Below are 18,345 nucleotides of genomic sequence, written 5' to 3'. Positions count from 1 at the left end.
CCTGACCTATCACCTTCATCCCCTCCCCCACTCACCCATAGTACTCTATGCTACTTTCTCCCCACCTCCACCCTCCTCTAGCTTATCTCTCCACGCTTCAGGCTTACTGCCTTTATTCCTGAAGGGCTTTTGCCCGAAACGTCGATTTCGCTGCTCCTTGGAAGCTGCCTGAACTGCTGTGCTCTTTCAGCACCACTAATCCAGAATCTGGTTTCTAGCATCTGCAGTCATTGTTTTTACCTGAGTGGCAGATGGAGTTTAATTTAGATAAATGCAAGGTACTGCATTTTGAGAAAGCAAAACAGAGCAGGACTTTTACACTTAATGGTAAGGTGAAACTTGAAAGGGTTCAGAAAAGATTTACAAAGATGTTGCCAGGGTTGGAGTATTTGAGCTATGGGAGAGGTTGAATAGGCTGGGGCTGTTTTCCCTGGAGCATCAGAGGTTGAGGAACACCCTATAGAGGTTTATAATATCATGAAGGTCATGGATAGGATAAATAGACAAAGTTTTTTTCCCTGAGTTGGGGGAGTCCAGAACTAGAGGGCACAGGTTTAGGGTGAGAGGGGAAAGATATAAAAGAAACCCAAGGGGCAACTTTTTCACGCAAAGGTTGTTACATGTATGGAATGAGCTGCAGAGGAAGTGGTGGAGGCTGGTACAACTGTAATATTTAAAAGGCATCTGGATGGATATTTGAATATGAAGGATTTAGAAGGATATGAGCTGGGTGCAGGCAAGTGGGACTAGATGAGGTTGGGATATCTGGTCAGCATGAACAAGTTGCACTGAAGGGTCTGTTTCCGTGCTGTACATCTCTATGATACTATGACTCTATGACCTTTTCTCTTGTGAAATGAAGTGGAGGTGCTGGTGTTGGATTGGTGTGGACAAAGTTAAAAATCACACAACATCAGGTTATAGTCCAACAGGTTCATTTGAAAGTACAAGCTTTTGGAACACTGCTGCTTCATCAGCAGTGCTCTGAAAGCTTGTACTTTCAAATAAACCTGTTGCATTGTAACCTGGTGTCATGTGGTTTTTAACTTTGGGAAATTAAAGCTGAGAGGAAATTTGATGGAGACATTCAAAGTCATGAGGGGTTTAGACAGAGAAGACAGGGAGCAACCTTTTCACTTGTGAAGAGATCAAGAACAAATGGGCACAGATTTAATGTAATTGCAAAAGAAGCAAAAAGAAAGTAAGGAAATTACTTTTTCATGCAGAGAGTGATTAAGTTCTGGAATGTATTGGTGGAGACTGTGTTGGAGGCAATTCAGTTGAAGCATTCAAAATGAAAATCAGGCTGTTATCTGAAAAGGAAGAATGTGCAGGCATACAGTAAGAGGGAGGGACCTTATAGAGGTTTATAAAATCATGAGAGGCATAGATAAGTTGAATAGTATATGTCTTTCCCCAAGGTGGGGCAGTTCAAAACTAGGGCCATATTTTTAAGGTGAGAGGAGAAAGATTTAAAAGGAACATGACGGACAACCTTTTAACATACAGTGTGGCTAGTGTGCGGAATGAACTGCCAGAGGAAGTGACAGATGTAGGTACAGTTATAACACTTAAAAAGACATTTGGATAAGCACATTAACAGGAAAGGTTTGGAGGGATATGGACCAAATGCAAGCAGGTGGGACTAGCTTAATTTGGAAACACGGTCAGTGTGTACTAGTTGGACCGAAGAGTCTGCCTCCATGTTGCATGACTCCAAATTGATTGCTCATATGGAGTGCAACAGGAATGTTTGCCTCAGAATTTTAAACACATCTTACCCCACCTGTAAACCTACTTATGAGGGAGCATAAGATTCTACTCATAGAGTCATAGAGATGTACAGCATAGAAACAGACCCTTCAGTCCAACCTACCCATGCCGACCAGATATCCAACAGGGTAATTGAAAATAAAACATTTATCCATTTATGGAAAAAGAAGATGGTATAAGTTGGGAGAAAGAATTCAAACATTTGGTCCACAAAGTGCCATATTCATATTCCATAAGTTGTTATATTCTGTCATTAAAAACAGGAAGTGCCACAAAACAGCATGTCTACGAGCATTTGCAAAGATAGAAAAAGAGTTATTATTTTGAATCCAGATGGCTATTCTTCTGAACAGAAGGAGGCTGGAAATGTGATGGATTATCTGTCAGCCTGAATGCAGATTTGCTCTCTGAGTTGGAAGGTTCGTTTTCAGACGTTTCATCACCATACAAGTGAGCCTCCTGATAAAGCACAGATGGTATGTCCCGCTTTCTATTTATGTGTTTAGGTTTCCTTGGGTTAGTGATCTGGCAGTCATTTTTGAAATGTCTTTGATGTAGGGGAGAGTGGCTAGGGTTTCTGAATGGGTTTTGTCTGCTTGTTGGGGTTTGTTGCTGAGAAATCAGCAGACTGTGTTCATTAGGTACCCATTGAGTACCCTAGCAACTCTTTCCCACATCAAAGACATTTTGAAGACTACTCAGACCTCTTGGCATCATGGTAGCCCACAAAACCATCAATGTACTAAAACAGCAGCTAATGAACTTGAAAGATCATATACAGACAACAAGCAATACTAACGTCATTTACAAAATACCTTGTAAGAACTATAACAAATACTACATTGGACAAACAGGCAGAAAACTAGCCACCAGGATACATGAACATCAATTAGCCACAAAAAGACATGACCCACTCTCACTAGTATCCTTACCACTTTGACTGGACAATAGATCCATCCTAGAACAAGCCAAACAGAGACATGCACGAGAATTTCTAGAATATATCAACAAACACATTGACTTGGACCCCATTTTCCACCCCCTGAGAAAAAGAACAGGAAACTGTGTCATCAAAGCAAATGACATCACCAACCCAAGGAAAACTAACCACATAAATAGCAAGTGGGCTATACCACCAGTGCTTCATCCGGAGGCTCACTGATGATGTTACAGAGTATGGTGACAAGACATCTGAAAACGAATCTTCCAGCTCAGCCAGCAAACCTACATCCAGAACTTCAAACTGAGCTACAAATCTTCTCAAAACTCAGTATTATCTGTAGTCAATAGGGTGGAAAGAGATGAAAAAAATGGCAAGTTCTGGGAAAGGGTACAGGAAGGACAGATTAAATTACCACAAAGTCACAGTAAAAATGGTGAAGGGAGTGAAAATGACTGAAGTTAAACATTCAAATCACTTTTCCAGAATGAATATGAATTGCAGAGTAATGACCAAGTTCTATCCAAAATATGAAAATTAAGATTAAGACAGTCATACGACTAAACAAAAATCAAAATAAATGCAGGAGTTCAGACTCTAAAACTGTTGAGCTCAAGATTGAGCCCAGAAGGCTGGAAAAGTGTCTAATTGGAAGATGAGGCATTATTCATTGCCCTTATGTTGAGCTTTACTGAAACACTGCCGCAGGCCGAGAATAGAAATGTGTGAATTAAATCAGCAGCCTCGATGCTTGGGGTCAGGTATTTGGATTCAGCAGTGATGGTCTGCAAAGGAGTAACCCAATTTTCTCAATTTGGAGAAAGCCACAACGTGAACAGGGAATACAGTATAATAAATTGAAATAAGTGCAAGTAAATCACTGCTTCACCTGGAAGGAGACGTGCTTTCTGTCATCACTCTATTCATCACCATGATGAATTACTATCTTCCAATTTATAATGGAAAATGCTTTTGGAATTCATTATCTATAATTACAACTTAAACACTATAGGCACTGATTAACTATTTCCCAAGATGCTCTCAGAAAGTTTTCCTGTAACTGAGAGAAACAATGATAAGTGGGAAAGAAATCGACTCATCCACCGCCAAACCACAACAACCCGACGGTCGGAATCCCTGGATGCTGCCTGACCTGCTGTGCTGTTCCAGCAATAAAGTTTCAACCAAGAAATCGGTTTAAATTACCTGTAGGAGCCCAGTTGTCAAATTAGGCCATAAAAGGCCATACAACATCCAAGGTAAACTTGGTCATTCAGCCCACCAAGTCTGCCCCACTGTTCACTGAGATCATGACTGAACCGATAATGCAATTCCACTTTCCTGTCTTTTACCCTTGACCCTCGATTTAATTAATGAATAAAATCTGCCTATCTTAGTCTTAATATACTTAATAACTCAGCCTTGACAGCCCTTTGAAACAATGAATTCCACAGATTCTCAAAGGAAAAAAGATTTCTCCTCACCTCTGTTTTAAACAAGTGACCCTTTACTCTGAGATATGCCCTCTGGATCTAGACTCTTGTACAACCTCTCCATATCTGCCTTGTCAAATCCACTAAGCATCTCCTATATTTTAATGAAATCACCTCTTTATCTCCCAAACTCCAATGAGTACAAGTTCAACCTATCTAGCCTTTCCTCATAAGACAGTTCCTCCATACATGCAATCAACCTTCTCTGGACTGCCTTCAATGCCATTAAAGAAGAGGACGAAAGCTGATCACAGACTTTTAGGTGTGGTTTAACTAATACTCCTTGTATACTTTTAGAGAGACTTCCCTATTTTTGTACTCCATTTCCTTTGAAATAAAGGCTAAAAGTCTACTTGTCTTCCCGATTACTCACTGAAACTGGATGTTAGCTTTTTATGATTCATGTACACGATCACAGAACAACAGCAGGAAGCCATGTCATGTGGACAGAAACAAGATTTTGAATGAGAGTACCATTGCAGAAAGTCAGTTAGAAATTATGCAATTATCAAATAAACTGACAGAAAAATTATTTAATATAGATGGAAAGGAATTAGTAAAATGTTTTGCCGTTGTTACCTTTGTTGAAGGACTTCTAATTTTTCCAGTAATCCCAGGTTGTTTGTTGTCTCAATTACTTTATTTGTTTTAACAATCATAGCCATTAATTCCTAAAATGGAAAAAGAAGTAATTTCAATACACAAATTAATATCTTTTACTCTGTTATTCTTTAAGAATTGATTAATTTGTTTCAACTGTAGCATTTCAAAAGTCATCTCTATAAATGCACACTTTCTTTAATTGATTTTCATAAAATAAAAATGATCATTTTTTTAAAAAAAAACAGAATGACGCTCTTGATCGTTTTTATGAGAAACAGCAAGTGCAAAAAGTGCACTCTACATCCTGGAAATATTTTGGAGGTGAGCTCTCCTTCAGTTAGTTCACCCTGCTTTAATTTGTCAAAAGAAAGCCTTTTACTTCTCATGACTTAAGCTTGTCCCATTACATAGGACTGCAAGCCAATTAGAGGTTGGCAACTCTGAACACTAGCAATACCACACATTGCTGGTAGTGCAGGTAGGTCAACGAAGTGCCATTCAGTAATACAACTAGGGAGTTGGAGAGTACTATGGCGGGTGGAGGTGGAGTGGCAAACTGTGGGAGGAGGCTGCTGGTTGTTACAGGAGGTATCCAACCTTTCACTGACCAGCAAGCCACAGGTTGAAAGCTACCAGGCTACGTGTTGGGAGCATACGTTTTCCATTACATACTATTTAAGAGCAGATGTGGCATGATATCTTTAATTGGGCATTGGTTAACTATTTGGGTTCAACTTGACAAAAGGCAAGTGACCCATACAACACCTTACCTGCTATTTGTGAAATAAGAGTGAAAGGGTCGGTAGGTGCAATGGTGATGTGGGGTGTAGGGGAAACAAGCCACCAATAGCATGGCACCATAAATTTATAGATCCACTCACCAACTTTTCCCCCATGAGTTGGCTTCCAAAACTTAACCCTATGAAACATTAGCATACAGATAGCTATTAAAACTAAGTTAGTTTATCAGTAGGCCAGATTTCAAAGTACCTTGAAGTTCAAGTCAATCTCATCAAATCGTTTAACATCTTCAGAAAGTTGATTCCTGATATCTTCAGAACCAGTAAAAATACTCTGCAAGTAAGCCCATGTTTGCTGCACTTCCATCCACATAGAGATGACCAAATCAGTAACCATTAGTTTCTTTTGCCAACTACAGACACCCACGAAGAAATATTCCACATACTTGCTCATCAAAATGTTTTGCAGTTGAACCTGTAAAACCCAACATGGAACACAATGGTCAGAATTTTTGCTTTAACTAACAAGACGCCAGGGTAAACAGGTACATGAGTGCATTAAGAATAATTCAATTAATACCTTCAGCATGTCTTCATGGTTAGAAAGAATTGTAATGGTCTTTAAAAGCTGTTTTGAAAAAAAGCGCTACAATATTGGTGTACTTTACTATGGCTAAAACTGTCATTGAACGACACCATCCAGACTTGGTCACTGCATTTAAAAATATATATTTTCATGAGCTGAGCAAGCAGTTTTGATTATACTAATAGAACTGAAAGTTATGCTTACTCTTGATATATTTAGACATTTTGTCATTTACTGTGATGGGAAGAGAATCCATTCTTTTATATAATTATATTTGCAATCTCACATTCCCATTAAATTCAAACTGACTAAACTCACCAATAGAAAAACATAGAATTCTCAGCATAGAAATATCTGGTTCAGCCCAAGTGGTTGATGTTGGCATTTATGCCTCAGATGAGTCTCCTTATTCCTCAATCCATCAACCCTATTTGCATATTCTTCTATAGCTTTCACTCTCATGGTTTCTCTAGCGAGGATCTATAAGATGTAAGAGCAGAAGTAGGCCATTCAAGCCATCAAGGCTGCTCTGCCATTCAATGATACCATGGCTGATCTAACAACCCTCAGTTCCACTTTCCTGCCTCTGCTTGTAAAGAATTCCACAGATCCACAAACCTCAGAGAAGAAATTCCTCCTCACCTTGGTCTTAAATGGGTGATCCTTTACTCTGAGATTATGACTCTTGTCCTTGACTCTTCCACAAAGAGAAACAAACTTTCTGCTTCTACCTTTTAAAGACTCCTAAAAATGGTATATGTTTCAGTAGATCATCTCTCATTCTTCTAAATTCCAACAAGTATAGGCACAACCACAAGCTCAACCTTTCCTCAGAAGACATCAGCTGGTATCAGCTGAGTGAACCTTCTCAGCACTGCCTCTAATGCCAGTATATCTTTTATTAGTTAAGGGGCTCAAAATTGTTCATGGTATTCCAGCTGTGGTCTGACTCGTGCCTTGTATTGTTTTAGCAGAAACCTCCCTACTTTTATACTCCATTCCCTTTTGAAATAATGACCAACATTCCATTTGCCTTTTCTAATACCTGCTGGACTTGGATGCTAGCTTTTTTGTGATTCATAAATGAGTACTCCCAAGTGTCTCTGTTCATAGCTTTCTACAGTGTTTCTCCATCTAAGTAACATTCAGTTCCTCTGCTCTTTCCCCCAAAGTGAATAGCCTCACATTTCCCACATCATATTTTATCAGCCAAATTTTGCCCACTCACTTAATCTGTCCATATCCCTGTAGTGATTGGAACGAGGTTGACCAGATGGATCGCATTGAGTATGAGTTCTGACTGGCTCAGATTAACAGCCCCAATCAGGGAACCCTGGCTGACAGATATAAACAGGTGATCGGGAGAGTCTTCTCATTTCAGGGACCATTTCTGAGCTAGCTGGTCAGAGTCCATGTACTTGCACATGTAAATAAAGGGTGACTTAGTGACAGGATATCAGCCTCTGTGTAGCTATTTCAGTGGTGACAAGAGTGAGACTAATGACATGATCATGCAAAAGCCCTTATTAGCAGAAGCTGAATCAGACTTCAAACAGGCACTACAACTGGCTCTGTCATTAGAAAATGCCGCAAGTACAACACATGAACTACAGGTATCCCAGCAGAAGTGGATACCCTCATTTGTCTGACTGAACTTGGGAAACACCACTTGAGGGTAGGCAATCGCAGATCCTCACACAAGGCATATCCTAAGGAGAGGGAACCTAGATAAGCCCACAGCAAAGCCCCAAAACATAGTCAAACCTGGGCTAAAACATTCTTCAGGATCTGGGCCTGCGAACCATTGTAGTTGCTGCCTGTTTGTAGACTCATGACAGCTTGATTTGAGGCTTGATTTGAGTAAGAAAACTCATAGGCTAGTATCAAGGAGAGTGCACACCTTTGGAAAGTCCATCTAGATGTGGTTTGGAAAAGGTAAATTGTTCAGTAGTATCCACATCAGAACCTATCAAAATAAACCTCTGATTAAATCTCACCCGATTCTCATGGAGGTCATTACCTGTTCAGCTGTATCAGTGATTGCAGAACCAGTCTTTAACAAGGTTCACTCTGGACTCTTTAATTCCATTTCATCTACAGCTATCAGTATCTCCACCATATCTCCAAGTTCTAATTTCTTAAAATAAATAAATGTTGTCATTCGAATCTCTTCACTATTTAATCTCTTAAAGCTTGACATCATCTTGATAATTTTCCTTGAATTTGTTCAATTGTATCTATATCTTCATTTTAAATATTCATTACCCAATATTTATTCATATCATAATCCATCTCTCATATGCCATTTCATCAACATAATTGGTCCAAGTCTTTCTGAAGAAACCGAAGCTCCTTTTTATATTTCTGACATTAATTATTCATTCTTAATTGCCTACAAATCTGAGTTAATGGCAATTCCAAAATTACAACAAAAATCCCCTTTTCACATGATTCACCAAAACTGCAGATAGCAAGGAAGTAGGCTAGATTCCTAGAAAACATCTTGCTGACTTTTTCCCTTCAGGCCATTTTATATTTGTTAGTCAATCTAAACTGTCAACTACTCCTTATGATCAATGAGAAACTTGTCAAATGCCTTTTGAAAATCAAGTAAACAGGATCTATTGGATTATCCTCATTAGTTTAGTTCTCCCACAAAAGAACTTCCATACATTTGTAAGCCGTAACCCAACAGTTCATTAAATTTCTTATGCAATATCAAGAGAATAGCACATCGCAAAAATACTTCATCTGAAAAGAAGTTCTCAGCAGGCTATCAATTGAAAGTACTGGTAATTTAACATACTGGAAGAAACAAGCTTTGAAACAGAGAAAGTCTGACTACTTTAATGTATTTTTTTTTAAAAATCATCTTTTTTTAAATGCTTCAGACCTTGCAATAATCACAACAACATGTATAATATCAGTTGGTGCCAGTGGCCATATAAAGAACTTACCAACAAAAATGCAGCAGCATAAATTCACCTTTACATCAAATAATTGAAAGCATTGAATGTTTATTGCCTGGAGCTTACAATATAATTACTTTCTTCACATCAGCCAACTTTTTAATATCCAATTTCTTTTTTCTTAATAAACCTCTTTACCTGCCTTGAACAATAAATCAATTGAATTCCGGAATATGTTTTCATCTTACAAACCATCATAAGATACATGACTGTTACAAAAATGTACAAAAATTCATCTCACTGTATGAGGTTCAACGATGAATATAATCATAAAAGAACTCAAGATCAACAGAATAAGGAGGATTTGGTTTAAATATGAGAAAGACTATTTTAACTAGAAAATGCTGGTAGACACATTACCTATAAAGTCCCATATAAAAGTTGCTTTGAAGCTTTTAATCAGGTCCTGGGAAGCATTCAAAATCTGCCTCAAATATGTGATTACGATGATTTAAAATTTATATATAACATTGAAGGAACAAATCAATGTCTAATTTTTTTTCTTGACAAGTCAACTGAAAATCATCACCTGATTATCTTCCAGTGTTTCAATCAGATTTTCATCAGATTTGAGTAATGGAGTTCCTGTACTATGGTGTGTTTCATATGAAAATTCCATTACACTCCATGTTTGACTAATCTCTGTCAGCACCTGAAAAACATCGAGTTTTGTCCACCTTTTAGCATATATATTACTGTCAAAGAGTTTTGATCAAAAAGAAAAAAAAGATTTTGTACCTTTTCTATTGCCATTTCCTTTACTGCTTTGTCCACTATGTTTTTCACTTCCTCTTCTACCCTATATAGCTGCAGAGCTAACAAGTCCCCTAGGGTAGTGTCTGCATCCATAACAAAGCCAACCTGTCAGAATAAAATACAGATTCCAATTGCTGAAGAAATAAAAACGAAGCCACCTTTTACAAACAAATATAAATCAACATTACACAGACAGTAAAATATCTGGTGACTTACCCCAGTTGCATTCATTAATTCCTGCCAGTGCCTCATTCTGACTGCAGGGTTCTGTAACTCAGTAACAGCCCGAAGTGAAGTCAGCATATTTTTCACCATAGATGCCAATCCAGCAAAGACATCCCAAAGTCGAACCTCCTTATCAAGTGTTTTCATCACCTACCAGGAAAAGTGGAGAGGTTTTAAAATATAGCATCCTGTACATTCTAAACCATCAGTTTATATTCAGATCATTTGTACCTTCGCGAACCTTCGCAGTTCCATATCCATTTGTTCAACATTTATTTGTTTCCACTGCGTTTTGGTCCAATCATCAATGCTAGTCTAGAACAAAAACATTTTTTTTTTTAAAATTACTTTATGAATCAAGGCAAATGGCAAAAGATTTGAGAACAACCGTCATACACAACAGGCAGACTTTACTTCAGGAAACTGGCAGCCCCAGAAGTTAGTAGAATTCGCAACTGAGTGAAGGGAATGGCTGATAAGTTCCACAGCAGCTGGCCAATTCAGGACAGTGAAGTGAGGGTGCGTCCAATTATATGATGGGTACAGGCCCTTTTGCTGCTCCAGTTGGCAATGTTGTCTCTGGTACATGCGGAAGCTTCCTTTGCAGATGCTCCACTCATAACCAGTACAGTGAATGCCATGAAATAAAGCATGTAATCAATTTCAGAGTAGAACAACACTAGTCATCTTGTGTACCAGAATGTTGTAATATTATTCAGTATAAAACAGTGATGAGTGGTTATATTCCATGATACTAATCACTGTCATTTATGAATCATTTATATGCTTTCGTAACTTTCATACAACCCAAGATCTAATGTCAAACAGGTTGTGCTGTATGGAGGTTAAGCTGACAAAACAGGTCACTGGCTGATCACATCTCATCAATGCCCCAGTGACATTTCACCAGGCCCTTAGATCTGATCAATGTCCCTCAAACTGCAAGTTTGCAGACCTCTTCAGTCCTCCTGCACAACACAATTGCCAAATGTTGATCTTCCACAATTGCATTTCAGCAGTACCAGCTTTCTCTTGTTGGGGATAAGAGGGCCTGTGATCTCCATTCACCACGCACTCAATAACCAGAGGCATGTTTAACCTTGTTCATCAGTTTGCAAAGTATTTTTAATAGGTTTTTAAACTATCTAATTCAGCATCTCACCATGTGCATGCTGGTACACTGCCTTCCTACAGGCTCACAAATTTGGCCATCAATTCCTCGCATCAAGAATCCTTTCTATCTGCTTCCTTTCAATTCACAGGCCATTATTCCCCAAACCCCACTTTGACAGACTGCACTAAATTTAACCCAAGGTTTTCCAGTTATCAAAATTATCTAAACAAGTTATCATTAACATTAACATGGTGACAGACCTTTTATTGTCTGTGATACAGCTATGTATTTTGCCATATTCAACTGCTTTATCACAGCACCATGAACATGGTATGACATCTGTAATTGTTAGAACCGTGAGCTGGTACCAGAAATATAGCTAAGCAAAGTAAAGGATACTATAATTTAGCAAACTATTTAGTCATAAATATTTGGTCTTTTTCTTAATTTTTGTCGGTTAACACTTCAAACTTACCTGAACAAAAAATACCATGTCCCACACAGACTTCAACAGAATAATATCTGAACGGCACTGTTTCAGTTGTTTATAATCTGGTACATTCACTTCAAATAGCTCAGCTGTTTCTTGAAGACTGTGCATTTCTGCTTCTAGCTGGATGATATGCCAATGTGTCTATAACATGAAAACCAGATTGCACCAGGAAGATAGCTGTAACAATTGCGACTAACAAAGAAATGTAAGTATATATAATTGAAATGCTACATGTGCTCTCACCTTGTCTAGAAGTGTATATGGGTCACGTGTGTTAAACTTAAAAATCGCTTCATTCCTAAACTGTGCTCTGAATTTGCATTGATTTTCCTGAAACAGCAACAGAACTGCTAAGATTGCCTTTAAAGCATCACAATCCCTTTTAAAAACTAAACCGCATGTTACTTTCACTACAATTATCACGTAAGATGTTCATAATTCAGTTTCAAAAACACAGATTTGGTGAATCAAAACTGTTAAATCAAAGGGAAAATGTAAGCATAAAAACCAAAACTGCTGCAGATGCTGGAAATCAGACACAAAAATTGAAAAGGCTGGAAAATCTCAGCAGGTCTGGCAGCATCTGTGGAGAGAAATCAGTGTTAAAGTTTTGAGTCCAGTGGACCCTTGCTCACAACACAGAAAATGTGAGCATTATTGCTTGCAGAGAAAGATAAAAAGGGAACAGTCAACATCAATTGTAAATGACTCATTGATACGAGAATTTGGCAGGGCATCTGATGACAGTTTCATGTTAAGGAGATTGTAAAAAGGAGATGACTGAAGAAAAAGAAGATGCTGGAAATCAAATATAAAACTGGCTCCTTCGGGTTCAAAAGTCTTCCGATTCAAAACACTAACTGTTTTTCTCTCTGCCAGAATTACTGAGCTTCTCCAGCATTCTCTGTTTTTACGTAAAGAAGTAACATTTAACTTCCAGAATTATTCGGGCAGAACAGAACCGTAAATCAGATTATCTTGATATCCACTGAGAGAAAGCACTTTTTTTTTTGTTTTACCTGTAGAAAGAGAATGTAGCTTTGAGATTTGTGATAGAGATATAAATTTCTATTCTCTATGAAATCAATGTACTTGTTCAATAAATAAGTTTACAATACAAAACAAGACATTACATCTACAATTATTTATCTCTCTATATTATTTGTATCAATTAGATAGATCCTCCACCAAGTTCTACATAGCAATACGCTGCAAATATATTTTCAGATATGCCTTTCATCCTCCCAACACAAGATGGCACTGCTTTTCCTCCAACCACCAAACTGTTCGTCTCAAATATTTTTTGACATTTGTATTTTTCTATCCTGGACTAGCAGTCTCTTCCTGCATGTGACTTTTTAAAAATCCATTTAACATTTATCTTATACTAATAAGGCTACCCAAGTATTTAGCTGAAACTTTATTGCTGGAACAGCACAGCAGGTCAGGCAGCATCTAGGGAACAGAAGATTCGACGTTTCGGGCACATGCCCTTCTTTCCTGAAGAAGGGCATGTGCCCGAAACGTCGAATCTTCTGTTCCCTAGATGCTGCCTGACCTGCTGTGCTGTTCCAGCAATAAAGTTTCAGCTTTGATCTCCAGCGTCTGCAGACCTCACTTTCTACCCAAGTATTTATCCAATTGCACATGCTCAAATTTCTAACTCAGGCCAGTGGTTACCCACCCTTGTTGTTCACAATTCTAATCAATTATTATTTTCATAAATTCCCACTTCCAAATATTAAAGTAGATAAACATTGATTTCATTAAATAACTTTTAAGTACCCACAGAATATTCTGAATTTCTTAAGAGCAAATAAATTATTTTTATTATTACATAGTCAAAAATGACTGCCAATTCATGCATAGCAAGGACAAATTACAATTAAAGTCAAAGCAATCTGTTTTTTAAAACCAAGAGAATGCCTTTGAATGTGTTATGGATGTATTTTATTTGTTCGCTTATGGGACAGCATTTATTGTCCGTCCCTAATTGCTCTTGAGAAGGTGTTGGCAAGCTGGGCTTCTTGAACCACTGCAGTCTTTATGCTGCAGGGAGATTCATAATGCCTTTAGGGAGGGAACTTCAGGACTCTGACCCAGTGACAATGAAGAAATGGCAATATATTTAAGTAACAATGGTGTGTGGCTTGGAAGGGGACTAGGTGATGGTAGTCCCATGTAGCTCCTTCCTTTGTCCTTCTAGATTGATGTGGTCATGGGTTTGGAATGTGCTGTCTAAGGATCTTTGGCAAATTTCTACAGTACATCTTGCAGCTAGATAATACACACTGCTGCTACTGTGCATCAGTAGTGAAGGGAGTGGATGGTTGTGGTTGTGGATGAAGCAGGCTGTTTTGTCCTGGATGGAGTCAAGCTTCTTAACTAGTATTGAAGCTGCATTTACCCATTCAAATGGAGAGTATTCCATTACACTCCTGTTGATGGTGGATAAGGCTTAGAAAAATCAGGAGGTGAGATACTCACTGCAGTATTCTTAGCCTCTGACCTGCTTTTGTAGCCACTGTGTTTGTGTGGCAAGTGCAGTTGAGTTTCTGATCAATGGCAACCCCTAGAATATTGATAGTGGGGGATTCAATTATGGTAATACCATTTAATGTCAAGGATGGTGGCTAGACTGTCTTTATTGGAGATGATCATTGCCAAGCATTTGTATGGTACAAATATTACTTGCCACTTGACAGCCCAAGCCTGGGTATTGTCTATATCTTGTTGTGTTTCAGCATGGTCTGCTTCAGTTTTTGAGGAGCTGCAAATGGTGCTGAACATTTGAACATCCAACTTCTACTTTATGATGCATGGAAGGTCAGTGAAGTAGTAACTGAAGACTGTTGGGCCAAGGACACGACTCTGATAAACTCCTGCAAGATAAGGGGGAGGCAATGGCCTAGTGATATTATCGCCAAACTAATAATCCAAAAACTCAGCTGATGTTCTGGATTCAAACTCTTCCCATGACAGATGGTAAATCTGAATTCAATAAATATCTGGAATTAAGAGTCCACCGATGACCATGAACCCATTGTTGATTGTTAGAAAAAAATCCATCTAGTTCACTGATGTCCTTTAGGGAAGGAAATCTGTTGCATGTGAGATTGCAGGGCTGCACAGCTTAGATCTGATTTTTTGCATGTGAGATTGCTTAGCTGTGTTTATCACTTGCTGCTTATGCTGTTTGGCATGCAAGTAGTCCTGTTTGGTAGCTGCACCAGGTTGACACCTCATTTTAAGATATGCCTGGTACTGCTCCTGGCATGCCCTCCTGCACTCTCCATGGAACTTTCACTGGATGCTTTAGGTTGACCTGAAGAGATCCAGGTCAATTCATCTGGAAGATGCCATTATAACGCTCCTTTTATTTCGCACTAATTGAACTGACAGCACTTTTAATCCTAAATCTCAACAGTTACATAAAAACATCCAATGAAAATTTGTTACTTTCCGACTAGTTTAATTTCAAGATAATTTTCAGGATCTATATAATTTGTCTCAGTCTTTTATTCTGTTTTACTTAGCTGTTATTATTGCTAGCTAAATTTTTTTTTTTCAGGAGGACCTTCAAACAAGCAGTTCCACAGCATTCAGACAAAGCTCCTGCTAAATCACTTTCAACTAACTGGATGCTTGTCCAAATGGTTGAAAAATGATTCAACCGCCAGTTTTCTTAACATTAAAATGGTCAATGCTCCAATGGAGTACAAAGAAATTGCTTCAAAGACACTCTGCTTTTTCTAATCAACTAGTCTAGAGATGATATGACACACCTTTGGAACAAGTAGGACTTGAACCTGGGTCTCCGGGGTCAGAGGAGAGGGATACTAACACAGTACCATCAGAGCCATTTCTTAAAACTTTAAAACACAATCGTCTAATTCCCATTTCCACTCACAATCTCTCTGCAAGTAATTTCAGATATTTTTATTCAATTTGGTGACCTGTGGAACTTTGGCCTTCTATCTCAGAAGTAGTGAACCAGTATTGCACCACAAGAGCTCCTTCATAAGCACTTTGAAGTACTCAAGGAAAACAGCAGCATTATCATTAATCTAAGAGAGGAACTTGCTACAATTCATTTATAATGGTGATAAACTGTACTATGAGGCATAACGTCTCAGTAATGAGGCAGACTAACAGCAGAGAAAGAAAGAAAGAATATTGGCTAAGAACTAGGACCAAGAGTAGGTCATTCATTCTCTCAAGTCATTCTACAAGTCATAGCTGATGTCCCCTTTCATGTTCGTTCCTCACAGCCCTCAACTCCATGTTGTTCCAAACTTATACCTCCCTCCTCTTTAATATCAAGCCTCCATAACTATCTGGAAACGAAGTTCCTCACATTCACTATTCTCTGAGAAAAGAAGTTTCGTTGCATCTCAGCTTTAAATGAATACTCCCTTATTCTGTAACTATATTCTTAGTTTGAGATTTCCCCACTAATGGAAACATCTTCTCAACATCTACTTGTCAAGTCCCCTCAAAATCTTTTATGTTTCAATAGGATCACTTCTCTTCCCAACTTTAATGAATAAACACCCAACCTGTTTAGCTGTTCTTGTTAAGTAAACCCCTTCATCCCAGGAATCATTTTTGAACTGCCTCCAATTCCAATATATCCTTTCCTAAATTTGCGGACCAAAATTATAGACAGTTTATTTATGCTCCATGAGGTGGAGGCAGACTTTAGCCCCTTGGGGAGTGAGATGCTCCCCCTTGAAAATTGACAGCTAATCTGCCAGCTCTAGCAGCTCCAGCAGTGACAGAACTGAGAAGTGGATGCTTCTAGGACTGCAAGTAGTCCCTTGAAAGATGTGTATATGGATGGTGGCAATAGGCAACTCTAGGGATTTGGACAGGAAGGATTCATGGAGTGACGGAGGGATGCAAAATAGAGTTTGGGTCAAATTTTGAAGTCTAGATCCAATGGTAGAAAATGGGTTGAGGATGATCATAGGCAGCGATGCCTCTGATGAGAAGATACCTCCTAAAGTGTTAACCCTTACCCCCGCTCCTCCCTCCCCCCCACCACCACCATGCCCTTTCAATGAAACAATTCATAAAATTGACCTGCCCGTTCAGTCCATCTTCTACTGCCCAGCACAGAACCAGAGGCAGATTGAGAGCCTTAAATAGGTAATAATTGGCCACTTAATAACATCAATCTGCGTCGTGGTCACGGTCGTGTGTGTGTGAGAGTGTGAGAGTGTGAGAGTGTGAGAGTGTGAGAGTGTGAGAGTGTGAGAGTGGGAGAGTGGGAGAGTGGGAGAGTGGGAGAGTGGGAGAGAGGGAGAGAGGGAGAGAGGGAGAGAGGGAGAGTGTGCGCATTAAGACATTCATCAAACCATGTGATGTATGTTACATGTCCAATAAGCAACTTAAACACACCCAGTAGGAGACTGTTTTCTGCCTTGGGCCTGCTACAGTGTTCCAGCAAGGGTCAGTTCAACCTGGCACCTTCCCCTGCAACTGCAAGAAATGCAAAACTTGTGCCCACACCTCCCCCCTGACTTCCCTCCACGGCCCCATGGGATCCTTCCATATCTGTCAGAAATTTACCTGCACCTCCACACACATCATTTACTGCATCCACTGCACCCAATGTGGCCTCCTCTATATTGGGGAGACAGGCCGCCTACTTGCAGAATGTTTCAGTGATCACCTCTGGGACACCCGCACCAACCAACCCAACCGCCCCGTGGCTGAACACTTTAGCTCCCCCTCCCACTCCGCCAAGGACATGCAGGTCCTTGGCCTCCTCCATCGCCAGACCATNNNGATTCTCCTGCTCCTTTGATGCTGCCTGACCTGCTACGCTTTTCCAGCAACACATTTTTAAGCTTACATTATTCATAGCTTTGTTTGCTTAACTGCTTTCTTCTCCCTCTGGGCTGTCTCCATCTATCCTTTCATTCCTTTACCACCCTCTTCATTTCAGCATATATGATTAGATTAGATTCGATTCCCTATAGTGCGGAAACAGGCCCTTTGGCCCAACCATTCCACACCGAACCTCCGAAGAATAACCCACCCAGACCCATTTCCCTCTGACTAGTGCATCTAACACTATGGGCAATTTAGCATGACCAACTCACCTGACTTGCAAATCTTTGGACTGTGGGAGGAAACCGGAGCACCCTGGGGAAACCCACGCAGACACGGGGAGAATGTGCAAACTCCACACAGACAGTCACCCAAGGTTGGGCAATTTAGCATGACCAACTCACCTGACTTGCAAATCTTTGGACTGTGGGAGGAAACCGGAGCACCCCGGGGAAACCCACGCAGACACGGGGAGAATGTGCAAACTCCACACAGACAGTCACCCAAGGCTGGAATCGACGCTAGGACCCTGGTGGTGTGAGGCAGCACTGCTAACCACTGAGTCACTGTGCTGCCCTTGTAGCTTTCAGTAGCTACTACTAGTTCTGTTGAAGAATCACTGGACCTGAAAGATCGACTCTGTTTTCTCTCTGATAGATGCTGCCAGACCTGCTGAGTTTTTCCAGCAATTTCTATTTTTGTTTCAGATTTCCAGCATCTGCTGTTCTTTGTTTTACAACAAATTTGAAAACTGAGATTGTCAAAACTGTTAAATCCATAAACTAACATTTCATGATTTCATAACAAGACTATTT

General features: G+C 39.5%; 1 protein-coding gene across 6 annotated transcripts in view; it reads right to left on the bottom strand.

The window, feature by feature from the left end:
* The window catches only part of dnah9l (dynein, axonemal, heavy polypeptide 9 like), a 427,363-nt gene that overhangs the window by 323,000 nt on the left and 86,018 nt on the right, over nucleotides 1-18,345 (bottom strand). For all 6 annotated transcript variants that reach the window (XR_006312134.1, XM_043693606.1, XM_043693607.1 and 3 more), the window contains exons 21-28: nucleotides 11,936-12,022; nucleotides 11,675-11,833; nucleotides 10,317-10,400; nucleotides 10,077-10,235; nucleotides 9,843-9,965; nucleotides 9,634-9,756; nucleotides 5,800-6,024; nucleotides 4,786-4,877 (exon numbers count right to left, since the gene is read on the bottom strand). Coding sequence is in view for 5 of the 6 variants with exons in the window: in XM_043693606.1 (XP_043549541.1) it covers nucleotides 4,786-4,877; nucleotides 5,800-6,024; nucleotides 9,634-9,756; nucleotides 9,843-9,965; nucleotides 10,077-10,235; nucleotides 10,317-10,400; nucleotides 11,675-11,833; nucleotides 11,936-12,022 (1,052 nt within the window). In the remaining variant the exon portion in view is untranslated. The remainder of the gene's footprint in view (nucleotides 1-4,785; nucleotides 4,878-5,799; nucleotides 6,025-9,633; nucleotides 9,757-9,842; nucleotides 9,966-10,076; nucleotides 10,236-10,316; nucleotides 10,401-11,674; nucleotides 11,834-11,935; nucleotides 12,023-18,345) is intronic.

Source organism: Chiloscyllium plagiosum, chromosome 7, assembly GCF_004010195.1.
Source record: "Chiloscyllium plagiosum isolate BGI_BamShark_2017 chromosome 7, ASM401019v2, whole genome shotgun sequence".
Classification (NCBI taxonomy): Eukaryota; Metazoa; Chordata; class Chondrichthyes; order Orectolobiformes; family Hemiscylliidae; genus Chiloscyllium; species Chiloscyllium plagiosum.
Note: the sequence above shows the minus strand (reverse complement) of the source record. Positions and strands in the feature narration are given on the sequence as shown.